The sequence below is a fragment of the Mastigoproctus giganteus genome, chromosome 12 (assembly GCF_048544385.1).
Source record: "Mastigoproctus giganteus isolate SK-2022 chromosome 12, ASM4854438v1, whole genome shotgun sequence".
Lineage (NCBI taxonomy): Eukaryota > Metazoa > Arthropoda > Arachnida > Uropygi > Thelyphonidae > Mastigoproctus > Mastigoproctus giganteus.
The window spans coordinates 54,748,883-54,763,254 of NC_143586.1; the positions used below are offsets into that span (position 1 = coordinate 54,748,883).

The following is a 14,372-nucleotide window of genomic DNA, read 5'->3' on the forward strand; positions in this document are numbered from 1 at the left end:
CACCGTGACCACTGGCAGTGATCACGGTGTACTGATGTGCGATTTACTTAAAGATATAATTACCATCAGAGGTAAAGGAAAGGGTTTTTGCTTTCATAGAGATGAGTACAGTGGTCTCAGACAGTTTTTAAATTCTGTACAGTGGGATCAACTGACGATGTTACCAACAGTAAATTCTAAGTGGGAAGCATTCAAGGAATTAGTCATGGATGCTACTAAAAGTTTCATACCTATTAAGAAATATTGTTCAAGGTTTAGGCCTAAATGGTTATCAAATGAACTAATGAGACTCGTGACAGAGAAGAAAAATGCATGGGATGCATATAAATTATCAAGCGACTCAGAAGCCTATGGCAGATATAAGCTAGTCTGTAATCAGATCACGAAGGAGGTTAGGCGGGCGAAGGCAGATTACAAGAAATCTTTGGCAAAAGATACTAAGAAAAACAGCAAGGATTTCTTTACTTATATAAACTCTAAAAGAAAGGGAATGAATCTGATTGGTCCACTTGATATCGATGGTTTGATTGTCGATGATCTTGCTCAAATAGCAAACAAATTGAATGAGTATTTTGCATCTACATTCACACATGAGGAGTTATTAAGGTTTGAAAATGACAGAAGGTTATCAAATTGTAGCAGGGTGCTTAATGATTTTGTAATAACTGAGAGCAAAGTGGAGGAGATTGTTGAAGTTAAACATAAGAAAGGCACCTGGGGTGGATGGGATCTATCCAGTTATATTAAAGGAGGCGGCAAAGCAACTAAGCATAGTTGCTTAGTTGCTTTAGCCATAATTATGAGAATGTATCCGCAAATGTATTGTGCAAATGTATCCGCAATTCACAATGGGGGATCGAAGAGTGACACGAGTAATTACAGACAAGTTAGTTTAACTTCTGTTCCGGGTAAAATAATGGAGTCACTGGTTAAAGATGCATTGCAGGATCATCTAGACAAGACTGCAGCAATAATTCAGACACAGCATGGGTTTGTTAAGGGAAAGTCTTGTCTGACAAATTTGATAGGATATTATGATGTGGTTACAAAGGAACTGGATGCAAAAAATAATTTTGATATCATATATTTGGATTTCAGGAAAGCTTTTGACACTGTCGTGCATGGAAGACTATTGTACAAATTGGAGCAGAATGGTATTAAGGGTAAGTTGCTACAATGGATAAAAGGATGGTTGAGTGGGAGAAGACAGAGGGTGGTAATTAATGGGTGCTGCTCTTCGTGGACTAATGTTATTAGTGGAGTCTAACAGGGTTCGGTGTTGGGTCCTCTGTTGTTTTGTATATTTATCAGTGATATTGATGAAGGTATATCATATTAGTGTCGAAGTTTGCAGATGATACAAAGGTTGGCAGGGTTGTTAATGACAGTAATGGCAGTGTGCTACTGCAACAGGATCTAGATAATTTGGGCAGATGGGCTAAGAAGTGGCAACTGAAGTTTAACCTTGACAAATGCAAAGTACTGCATATGGGTAGAAGTAACCCCAGAGAAACGTACCAACTGTGTGGTACTACACTTAAGGTGGTAGAAAATGAAAAAGACCTGGGAGTAATTGTGCAGTCAGATATGAAGTTTTCTGAGCAGTGCAGACAGGCTGCCAGGGCAGGTCAAGGGGTTTTGTCAATGATATATGTAGGAATTTTGCTAGCAGGGAAAAGTAGGTGATTATCCCTCTGTATAAGGCAATGGTCAGGCCACGCCTTGAGTACTGCCTACAGGTCTGGAGGCCTCATTTTAGGAAGGATGTAGATTTACTTGAGCGTGTACAGAGAAGGGCAACAAGATTGGTGAGGCGAATGAAGGGATCCTCTTACCAAGAGAGGCTTAAGTTCTGCAAATTGCAGTGGCTGGAGACTAGGCGCCTGCGCGGTGATCTGATTGAGGTGTATAAGTCCTTGAATGGATTGAGCACGCTGAATTCTGATGGGATCCTTCCACTCGTTCAGATTACGAGCCTAAGGGGGCATAAATTCAAATTAAGAAAAGACAGATGTAGAATAGATGTGCGGAAATTTGCCTTTAGCCAGTGGGTGGTTAATTGCTGGAACAAACTTCCATCTGTCGTTGTGGAAGTTGATAGGTTAAATAAATTTAAGGAGGAACTGGACAGGCATTTGGAGGGAATGGTGTGATTTTTATTTTTTGGCTGATGCTGCATAAGCTCATACACTTGCTTTCTTGCATCACATGCCACTACTACTACTACCACTGTTTTTTTTAGCAGGTAAAAGTGTGCGAAGGAATATAATTTTACCATGAATTGCACAGAAGTATAGAATGTTTTGACACCATTTAATAATAATAATGCTTGTATTAAACTGAAACTCCTTTATAATAGATCACTTAAACATTAAACTGAGAAACATTAAAAACAAAATCATAAAAAAACAACCAGGCATTTCAATCGAATATGATTCTAGTCATTTTCAATACATCCAATTTTTTTCCCTCCTCTTACCTTAGAATGTTAGTGGAAAAGCAGCTTGCTTAAAAAAATTAAGAGCATCATAGTAGGAAGTTGCAAAGACATACAGAGTCCAGTCACAATATTATGATCTCCCCCCCCCCCAATGCAGACATCACACACGCCTAGCGAATCATACAGCACACATGTCAAGTTCGCACACCGCAAGCATATAAAGCTTGATGTTCGGCATTCGTGAACACAATAACAGCCTCTGTCGTGGGCAAAGCACGCGACCTATCAGACCTGGAAAAAGTCATGATTATCAGGCCAGGGGTGCCAGCATTTCCGAAACAGCGGACTTTGTGAAATGCTCAGATGCTGCAGTGGTGAAAGTGTATCAAGATTGGATGAATGGGACAGTTTTGACAACCTGATGTGCCAAGTGTGAAGCCCCATGCGCCATTGATCCCAGAGGTGAACGTCAGCTGAAACGGTTAGTCAAGACTGATTGCCACACTGATGTTGCTCAACTGGCCGCCAAATGAACCGTGGTGCCATCAGAAAGGTCTCCAACATGACAGTGCAGTGAACCCTGTTGCACATTGGGCTCTGGAGGAGACGCTTGGTTGCAGCAGGTTGCCTTCTCCAATGAGTCACGGTTTCTGGTCCACCGAGTGAATGTGGATGGTGGCATATTAGGCATGAAACCTCCGAGAACAGACACTCGGACAAGATAGTTGACAGAAGGTAGGCTGGTGGGGGCTGCGTTATGATCTGGGGAATGTTTTCATGGCATTGCTTGGGTCCGCTGATACCTCTAGAGGGCACCCTGAACACAAATTGTTACCTATCAATTGTCTCCGATCAGGTACACCCATACATGTTGACCGTGCTCCCTGGGGGCGATGGTATCTATCAGCAAGACAATGTGCCATGCCGTGTCACCAGAATTGTCCATGAGTGGATTGAGGAGTAGAGTACAACGAAGACTTCAAGCTACTCCCTTGGCCACTGAATTCCTCGGATCTTAACCCAATTGAAACTCTATGGGACCACCTCGATCGACACATCAGACAGATGGATCCTCCACCAAGGAATCTACGGGAACTCTGGGATTCACTGTCATCTACATGGTCACAGATACCTGTAGCAATCTTCTGCAGACTTATTGAGTCCCCCCCCACGGCAGCTGGCTGTGGTGTGTGCTGCAAAAGGCGCATATTCTAGATACTAGGTAGGTGGTCATATTAATGTGACATGGACCCTGTATATTAGCATTAATTTTTTTTTTCACACCATATCCCATTTCTCCACAGTTTAATAGAAAGCATATATTTAAGTATGAGTTTTATTGATTCCTGGAAAAAATTTATTTAATAAATTAATATCTATTTATCATAAGTGAAAGGTACATAGAGTATTTCCAATCTTATATGCCCTCGATGGCACAAGGCCCAAGAGGCTCACATTTATAGGATAGGATTAAAACACTACTACAGTCACTTGCATATGCCTCAGTCATACATTTGAAAAGGGGAAAAAAAATCTCCACGAACAACAAGATATTTTGCTTTACATTTACATAAAATATGTATACAGTGTCAATAAATTTCATTGTTCATTAGTAAATACATCATACATGGTTTACTCTAAAGAAGCACTATGGTGGAGTAATGAACCATAAAAAAAAGTTAATTATTTTTTATAAGCAGATATACATAACATAGAGATATTGTTAATGCCAAGGGACCAGAATGCATGTAAACTTAATGCAAATTGTAGTGGGATACTTAATGATTTTGTAATAACTGAGAGCAAAGTGGAAGAGAAATTGTTGAAGTTAAACGTAAGAAAAGCACTTGGGGTGGATGGGATCTATCCAGTTATATTAAAGGAGGCGGCAAAGCAACTAAACAAACCCTTAGCCATAATTATGAGAGCATCCTTGGACTCGGGAGGTTCCCACGGACTGGAGATGTGCAGATGTATCTGCAATTCACAATGAGGGATCGAAGAGTGACACGAGTAATTACAGACAAGTTAGTTTAACTTCTGTTCCGGGTAAAATAATGGAGTTACTGGTTAAAGATGCATTGCAGGATCATCTAGACAAGACTGCAGCAATAATTCAGACACAGCATGGGTTTGTTAAGGGAAAGTCTTGTCTGACAAATTTGATAGGATATTATGATGTGGTTACAAAGGAACTGGATGCAAAAAATAATTTTGATATCATATATTTGGATTTCAGGAAAGCTTTTGACACTGTCGTGCATGGAAGACGATTGTACAAATTGGAGCAGAATGGTATTAAGGGTAAGTTGCTACAATGGATAAAAGGATGGTTAAGTGCGAGAAGACAGAGGGTGGTAATCAATGGGTGCTGCTCTTCGTGGACTAATGTTATTAGTGGAGTCCCACAGGGTTCGGTGTTAGGTCCACTGTTGTTTTGTATATTTATCAGTGATATTGATGAAGGTATATCAGGCTTAATGTCGAAGTTTGCAGATGATACAAAGGTTGGCAGGGTTGTTAATGACAATAATGGCAGTGTGCTACTGCAACAGGATCTAGATAATTTGGGCAGATGGGCTAAGAAGTGGCAACTGAAGTTTAACCTTGACAAATGCAAAGTACTGCATATGGGTAGAAGTAACCCCAGAGAAACGTACCGACTGTGTGGTACTACACTTAAGGTGGTAGAAAATGAAAAAGACCTGGGAGTAATTGTGCAGTCAGATATGAAGTTTTCTGAGCAATGCAGACAGGCTGCCAGGGCAGGTCAAGGGGTTTTGTCAATGATATATGTAGGAATTTTGCTAGCAGGGAAAAGGAGGTGATTATCCCTCTGTATAAGGCAATGGTCAGGCCAAGCCTTGAGTACTGCGTACAGGTCTGGAGGCCTCATTTTAGGAAGGATGTAGATTTACTTGAGCGTGTACAGAGAAGGGCAACAAGATTGGTGAGGGGAATAAAGGGATCCTCTTATCAAGAGAGGCTTAAGTTCTGCAAATTGCAGTGGCTGGAGACTAGGCACCTGCGCTGTGATCTTATTGAGGTGTATAAGGCCTTGAATGGGTTCAGCACGCTGAATTCTGATGGGATCCTTCCACTTGTTCAGATTACGAACCTAAGGGGGCATAAATTCAAATTACGAAAGGACATGTAGAATAGATGTGTGGAAATTTGCCTTTAGCCAGCGGGTGGTTAATTGCTGGAACAAACGTCCATATGCCATTGTGGAAGTTGATAGGTTGAATAAATTTAAGGAGGAACTGGACAGGCATTTGGAAGGAATGGTGCGATTTTTTTTTTTTTTTTTTTTTTGGCTGATGCTGCATAAGCTCATACATTTGCTTTCTTGCATCACATGCCACTACTACTAATTCTTTTGCATGATTTATTTTGGGAGGGTGGTATATGCTAGGCCATTGCTAACCAGATGGAGAGGAACACATCCATTCATGAAGGTATTGTTTAGAGCCGGGGTGGCCAACTTAATTGTTGATATGATCGACTTTTTTTTCTGCAAAATTCAAGAAGTTCATTGCACATGGTTAAAAAGGTTAATCAGCACATTGAAAAATGTTGTTTATAAATTTTAAAATTAAATACAATTCAGAATTCTTATTTTAAATTCATATGTATTTAAATTTTTAATTTATGTGATGTTTGTTTCTTAATGTCATCTGCCAAGCTTTCAAAATCGGGGATATTCTATTTAACCCCAGGGTCACCCATCTGGTGAGTACGGGCTTGCCACACCCACAGTCCTGAGCTGGATATCATCATTCTTCTTTTTTTTTTGGTGATTCCCTTTTACTTCTCTCTCAGGGTAATTCAGAAATTTTTTTTTCGGCTGGTGCAGCATAAGCCTCAGGCTTCTTTGCACCATATGGCTAATAATAATAATAATAAGGTCAACCGTAAAGAATCTTCTGTATGCAAGTCCGTAAGAGTAGAGCGATTCTTCATCTTTTTTTTTTTTTTTTTTGTGTTACAAAAATGAAAAGGCTGATTCACATAGATATGTGGAACCAAAACAGGAATTTAAAAAGTTCACTGCATTTTTTTACACTACTTTTCTCGGCAAACATGTTTCCAAAAGTCTTTCTGATGACCTGGCTTTTAGGAAGATATCGTTTCACAGTGTAATAATTTCAGTTTCAAGTAATATTTTCTCCGTGTGAAAAATCTCAGCGATGTTTTTTTTTTTTTTTTTTTTTTTCCTGCAATTTGTTTCGTATCTAAGTCGACCTTAAATGGACAAGAAATATATTGAACAATGTCTTCAGTTGTTTTAAAATCACTGAATCTGGTTTCAAAATCATCCACAACTTTCTCAATTTCAGAAACATTTTTCTCACTATTAAATTCAAAAAACAGGATATTTTTGCCAATGATCAAATTTTTTTTCGTTGAGATCCTTAGCCATTGCCAAAAATTGATATTTTATATGCAGAAATACTACAAATCATGTCACCCACATTTTTATTTTTTCCTTGTAATGCCAAAAAAGCCAGATCACACAACCACACCATATCTTGCAGCTGCTGATAATCATCTCCCCTTTGATTGACAAATTTTTAAATTTCATTCAGCAAATTTCGAAATCTGCAGAAACTTACTCAGACTCAGCCACCTCACATCTGTGTGTAATATCAGATCTGGTTCATTTTCATCGAGGTGCATTTTGAACAGTCTCCTTTTAAGAGATTGTTCTCTGATGGAATTCATGATTTTGAAAGATATGTCCATAATATTTTTAGTATTTAATCTTTTGCTACTTAACACTTTTTGGTGGATGATACATGGTAACTCAGAAAATCTGGGAATTCATCATCCTTTTGGTACAATGCGATGAATCCGTTAAGATGCCCTGTTATTGCTTTAATATACAAGCTTAAATAGTGGTAGTTTAATTTTTTCAATAAAATTTTTGAATGTGTTAAATATATCAAGACCTCTAGTTCTTTCTTTTAGTGAAACCATACCCAGCAGTTCTTCTCTAGTGGCAGAGTCATTGAAAAACATACGAATAACAATGAGCAATTGAGCTATATCACTGACGTCTGTAGATTCATCCAGTTGTAAAGAAAAGGACACACAATTAGCAATATGAGCACACAATTGTTCGCTCACATTTTTACTCATTTTTCCAATGCGTCGCATCACAGTATTTCAAGATAATTGCAGATTTTGAAAGGCACTTAATTCCATTTTTGTTCTTAAAATTTTCAAAAAGAGAATCTGTTATTTCTAAAAATGCATCTTTGATGAATTAACCATCAGAAAATGGTTTGAAATTTTTTGCAAGAAATGACTCACTTTAAATGATGCCACAGTTACTGCTTTAAACTGTAAATTAGGTGTCATGAAGAAATTTTGTTGTGTGAATGATCTGGATTTAAGTTTTTAGGCGAAAAATCCGATTGGTATTTACCATGGAGTGCTCTGAAGTGGCTTTCTAAATTTCCTTTTTTGGGTATAGCCACGAAAGCATTGCAAATAATATTTTTCTTTTATCATTACAAAAATGTATTCTAGTTCTCACTTGATGAAAATGATACGTTTTACTCTTTTTCATAGTATTCATTTTAAATCAAAGGATATTAAATTAACGTATAAGCACTGTCCAGTTATTAATATTAAGTAAGCTAAATAAGAATTTGACACATACGCTATGCTCTCCTCAGTGTAACTGCGTGAATTTTCACTAGACAAACCTAGCGGCTGCGCAGCAACAAGAGTGGTCATGTGGTTCAAGGGATTTGTAATAAGTATATGCAGTGGGGTGCATAATAATAATATTTAGATTTTGATTAATCTATTTTTTATATATATTTAAAATTTGTCATGATCGGCCGAAATTAAAGCCGCGATCAACTTGTTGGCCACCCCCGGTTTAGAGAAAGGAAATTGTAGATTTTACATTTATTATTTTGAAGAGGAAGGGAAAATTTAGAATAGCAGTCATTTGAACCTTGGATATGGTAAAACAAATACTGATTTTATTTTTGTCCATTTGAGTATTTGATATTCAACTAATAGAAGCTGCTTAACATATTTGCTTCCAACTATATTTGAGTATATTTAATGTGCTGTAATTTTTGGAATGTTGAGAAATACCAACATTCCAAAAATTTGTGAATATAATGGTAGAAAATGGGCTAGATATCAACAACCTAAACTAGGCCAGTTTCATATCATCCACAGAATCATGAACTTCTTTGCAGATGAGAAGAGGGAGATCGAACTCTTCAAAGAGAATAACAGAGACTTCTAAATTAGCATTTAGAGTATACCAAGCTTGAAATTCATGAGTATTGGCCTCAGAGCATGAAGGAAAATAAACATCAATTACTGTTAAATAATAAAGATCAGATGTACACTCACAATAATGGCTTCAAATTTAACAGACTGGTATTTGGACCTATCATTTTGGTGCACTATGGCCATAGATGCCTATGCACCTAAAAAAATTCCAAACAAACAAGCCTATCATTTAAATTTTCATCATATCTTTAGCTTATATGTCAGTAATTCTTCTGAAAGGCTTATAATAAAATTATATAAAAACTAAAGATCATTGAAAACTGTATTATCCTCTATGCCTCGGAAGCAATTTTGGATTCTACTTCTACTATGTCAGCTTCAGCTAAGGTTAGGTCAGAATTAATAATTAAAAAAGTAGGAGTCATTTCTATTAAGGTTAGATTAGGGTTTAAAAAAAAATGGAACCATTTAGAAAATATTTAAAATCACCTCTATGTAGCTGTCAGTATTCATATTTAGCTGCAAACATTGGGAAGCATTAAAATATTATAGCCTGCTTTGATGATTAATGATGCTGCTACTGTGCTACAGTTGTCTTGGTATATAATACAATGGTAGCATTAATTATCAAATTTCAACCTTTTTTTTTTTAATTAAAAAAAAAATGCTCCTTCACTAATTTCAGCATGTAACATAAAACTTTCATCTGTAGAAGTTTTATATCTTTTTTAAGCCAAGCAGTTGTAATAGATACTGTGTACTTTATATGTAATTTTGCTATAGTATATAACTGTATATAACCATTAAAACATATTAATGAAATTGAATCTTTGATTTCAGTGTTGTTGCTGTATTTTGTTCCTGCTCTGTTGTACACCTTGTATAACAATCTAGCTTTTATCAATTTAGTGTCATTTGATCCCACAACGTATTTTTTGTTGCTCCAGTTTAGAGTTGTTGTAACTGGCATTGTCTTTCAGGTAAGAATCGTAGTGATATAAGTGCTAATTTGCATCTGAAAATTATATAGAAAGCAGTACTTCATGTCAGTTTTTACCAGTAATAATTGGATGGCTGATACCAGAGATGTCATTAACCATCCAAGAGTATTCCGTGTGTAAAAACTAGCAAAGCTCAGTATTTAAATTATTCCTCATATAATGTTAGAAAATTATAAATTTTAATGATTTTGTGTTTTATCAAGTTTAACTGTTTTCTTGTGATTTTTAACAATAATTACCAATAAATAAATAGTTTTCATTGTTTCACAACAAAGTACAAAAGTTATTCTCAGAGGACATTTCAAATTGATTACACTGGCTTATAATATTTTGGGGTCTGGAAAATTATATGCCTTCAGTGATTTGTGTGCAATGAGTTCAAAAATGATATTTTTCTGTGAGGGTGATTGAAGGTTGACCTGGACTTCTAGTTTTACAAAAAAAAACAAAAAAAAAAAAAAAAAAACACATGTACATACCAGAATCATCAAACTGATTGCTCTTTTTCAAGATATTGTTCCTCTATACTGACACATTTTTGCCATCACTGTGTCAAGATGCTGATTGCAGGCAGCACAGAAAGAAATAGGTTGACTGTCTAGCCAGTCCAGAACACCACACCTGAATTCATCATATGTTTTGAATTTCTTATCTTCCAGGTAGCTCCTTCATTGGCATCAAATAGATGATAATTGCTGGGAATTAAATTCAGCTCAAGATTGCCAGTGTTGTTGAATTTGGGGTGCCATGGCCTGACGTAGCCCAGTGGTCAGGAGCGAGAGTGCATAGCACGCATTCCTTGAGTGGACCGGGGTTCAAGCCCGTGACTACTAAATACGATAAATATTTGTATTGACGATTTATTGTAAACTCTACTGACTTGGTTGTTGTGCCGGAGTATAAACAGAAAATTTATTTTATTTATAATGATTCCTGACAGTTTCCCCGGTCTTTTTCTTGCAAACTGCTGTATACATATCGTGCGTGCGTTAGTGGCACATAAGTTATGCTGGCTATAGTGCACCTGTCATCTAGAAGCAAGATTGATGTAACACTAAGAATTACTTTTGCGCTAGGTGGCAAAAATCAACCATTCTGAATTCCAAAAGATATTTTCCATGATATTGCCTGTTGAAGGCTGCTATTTGTCTCATCATTGCCTGCTATTTGTGTCATCAAAAGTGTGTGCACTTGCACAAGCTTTTGATGCAGTATCACCTATAATATCTCTTTTCCAAAATCAGATCCTTTATGTAATGGATATTCCCATCTCTGACAGCTGTCAACTGCATGTGAGATGCAGTAGGTTAACAACTTCATGACTTTCAGAAAACTCGTAGAACCAGTTATGCACACACTTGCATGTGATACGGTTTCCTCTCCAAATTGTGCACTTAGCTTGCAGAGAAGCTTTGCATATTTCACTTTTTCCTTTAACAGAAATTTAGTGATTAAAGCACTGTTTCTGCACTTGGAGTGACAGTCTGGCACCAACTTGCACTGCTTCTAATGTGCATAAGCAGAGAATGCAAATATGCCAGAGCATGATTCCACCATTTTGCTATGAGAAGTGTTGTTCTTTAGCACACACCCTTTGTTTAAAAAAAAAATCAAGGTCAGTCTTAAATCAATCAACTTCATGCAAGGTTCATGACCACTGGTCACAAACTTTTCTAGTACAGTCAGTCCTCATATAACACGTGTTTACACTACACGAATTCGATCATACACGATTTATAAATAGGGGAACGATATCATATATAACATGAACCAAATTCGCTTATGCACGATTCACCTTTGTGTTTACAAGAAATGGCAGTCGAATGCAGAATCACCCCAACTGAGTGCAACACGATAGGAATGAAGAGAAGATTCTGAAAATGTATTTATGTTTTTTATATCAGTGAGGGGGAAACACATTTAACCATAATAAAGTAAAAACCCACACAATTCCAACTATCGGTATTATTGCAAATGCAATTAGATCAACTTTACTACCAGTTTATAACAGATTCCACTAGCAGGAACACAACTGGAAGTTGTTTTTATTGTTTTATGGTAGTAACCCCCAGAAATGTGCTTTAGTAAAATGTGAGCTAGTGAGGTGTTCATAATGTGTCTCTGCGTTTACGGTGTTGTTTATTCAGTTGCTACATGTGTGCAGCTTTGTTTGTGTATCAACGTGCCTCCTCATTTTGTAATTGTGCTTTATTCCCTAAAAATGAGTAAAATACTTAAAAGGTGTGAAAAGGAAGCGTCCTGGTGAAGACACTACAGATTCAGAGAGAAAAAGAAAAGCAATATCGATAAACAGAGGCAAACTGGGTCAAAAATTCTTACCCGGGAAAATTTGTAGTGGCTTCATACTAGGGTTTATGGCCAAAATCACACCGGCTGCCGGCCCCACCGGGGTTTCCCCGGTAAGGCTTATGGCCAGTCCACCTCTGTCGATAGAGAAAAAATATGAAATTATGAAACACTTTGAGCGAAATGAAAGACCATGTGATATTGCACGTGCCACAGGCCTAAATGTGGCAGCGCCGAGAATTACAAAGAACGCAGAGAAAATAAAAACAACTTTCATAGCAGGAACAACTCAAAGTGTAATTAAAATCCATTAGATTAAGACACAAAGAATTGGAAGAGATGGAACGGCTGTCATCTGTTTGGATAGAAAATCAAACAAAAAACAAGTTTGCTTACAATAGAAGCAAAAGCATTAAACTAAAAGCATTTTAGTTTAAAATTAAAACAGGAATCAAAAGAGAAATGAAAAACAAATCAATCTCTTCATATTCTTTGCATTGAAAGCATACAAAGGCATCCCCCTTTTGCTTTGTCATGTCCTACCACAGAGGCCTCTGCAAATAATCTACAAGTAGTGTATAAAATCCTGATTCTGGATTCATGAATCCAGAATCCTATGAATCCTGATTCTGGAATTTCGGCAGTTCTACGAATCCTCATTCAGGAATCAGGATCCTAATTCATAGAACTGCAAAGGGCAGTTCTGTGAATCAAGATTTTATATGCCAAAACATTCCCAGTGCTTTGAGCTCTTTGTATTGCTGTTCTAGTCTGTTACAAGGTTTCATTTATTCTACATATTATTTTTTTATTCATTTAGTTCTGTTTAGTTTGTAGTAAAAGATTTTTTATGTCTTTACTTATATAATTTTTTTGAGTTTTTTGTACACCACATGCTATACATTTATGCCTATAATAGTTGCAAAACTATGTCATATATATCTTAATTCATTAAAAAATGGTGGGATTGGAAGAGATGGGTTAATGATGAGAAAAGTTGTCTTTTGTTTCCCATCATTATTAATATTTGATTTCATAAAATTGTTTGATAATTTGCCAATTTCTGTTTTTCTTACACTCATTTCTGTGGAATGAGTGCTTTAGTTCGAGGGTTTCTTGGTGCATCGGTTACTTGGTCATAGTATGCCAGTTCATATGGTGATAGATATGTTCCTCTTTATTATATGTGTTCATTGTCACGTAGATAGTTAACTTGGGGTTTTTTTTTTCCAAAAGAAATGAGCAAAATTTCTCTTCAGAGTACTTTACGTAAAATTGAGAACTGACTTTTAGTTTAGAAGTGATTTCTATTTTTTTTTTTTTTTTTTGTGTGTGTTTATTATAATTTATTTTGTGTCTGTACTGTTGTTAATTTTCTTTGTCAGTAATAAAATAAATACATTTGCCTTAATGAAACATTTTATTATAATTTAGATAATTACCTCTGTATATTTTCTTCTATATGAGATCATTACATTGGTATAAAGCTACTCACATGTTTACCCTACTAAATATAAGCTTTGTTAGTTCATTCCACACAGAGTAATTATATAGCCAAGTTTCATTTTGCCAGTACTGCTGCTGTTGCTGGCATGTCGTTCCATTAATTACAGCATTAATGGTATGATGTTCCATTAATGCAGTAATTAAGCAACTCCAAAACTGATGAAATTCATAAAGATTTAAGGTGCCAGTTTAGTTTTGCCAGTAAATATTACATGAAGATTAACTTAATGTTAATGATGTGTCCTGTAAATATTTATGAATTTCATCAGTTTGAGTTGCTTAATTATAGCATTAATGGAACACCATTGAGTATAAAATGCAAAGTCTATGTTATGTTAGATTTCATTTGGTTTTATTTTGAAGGAGAGTGAACAGATATTCTATATTTTCAATAAAGTTACGGAAAAATGTTTTACTGAAACTTTGTCATTCAAGAGAATACAAAGTAACCATTTTTGGTACTAAGTCATATGTAGCATATTCTGTACATCATTTGAAAAAGTAAAGAACAGTTATCTTCACTGGTAGTCAACCTTGAAGAACAACAAAAAACTTGCAACTTTAACTGCTGATGGGTTTAAAGCCAATGAGTTGGGAGGAAAACTTTTAAATGGGATTTTCATTTAAATGTAGCCTATAATTTGTGACGTTCAATATGAAGTGCATTCAATAACATTTTTGCAAAAAGAAAATTATTTAAATGACTTATATGTGATGTATTTTTCCATTTCTTTGAATTTCTGTACTGTGTAGAGTTTTTTTTTGTTTTTTTTTTTTAAAGAAGTGGTGTAACTATAGGAAATGTATTATGACGATACAATCCTTGAATTTGTTAAGAAAATTGCTTTTGAATA

At 36.1% G+C, this 14,372-nt stretch overlaps 1 protein-coding gene across 1 annotated transcript in view; it reads left to right on the top strand.

Annotated features, from left to right (window-relative positions):
• senju (UDP-galactose transporter senju) overlaps positions 1-14,372 on the top strand; it is a 59,108-nt gene that overhangs the window by 17,329 nt on the left and 27,407 nt on the right. The window contains exon 4 of the mRNA XM_090385780.1: positions 9,515-9,684. Coding sequence (XP_090241906.1) covers positions 9,515-9,684 — 170 coding nt within the window. The remainder of the gene's footprint in view (positions 1-9,514; positions 9,685-14,372) is intronic.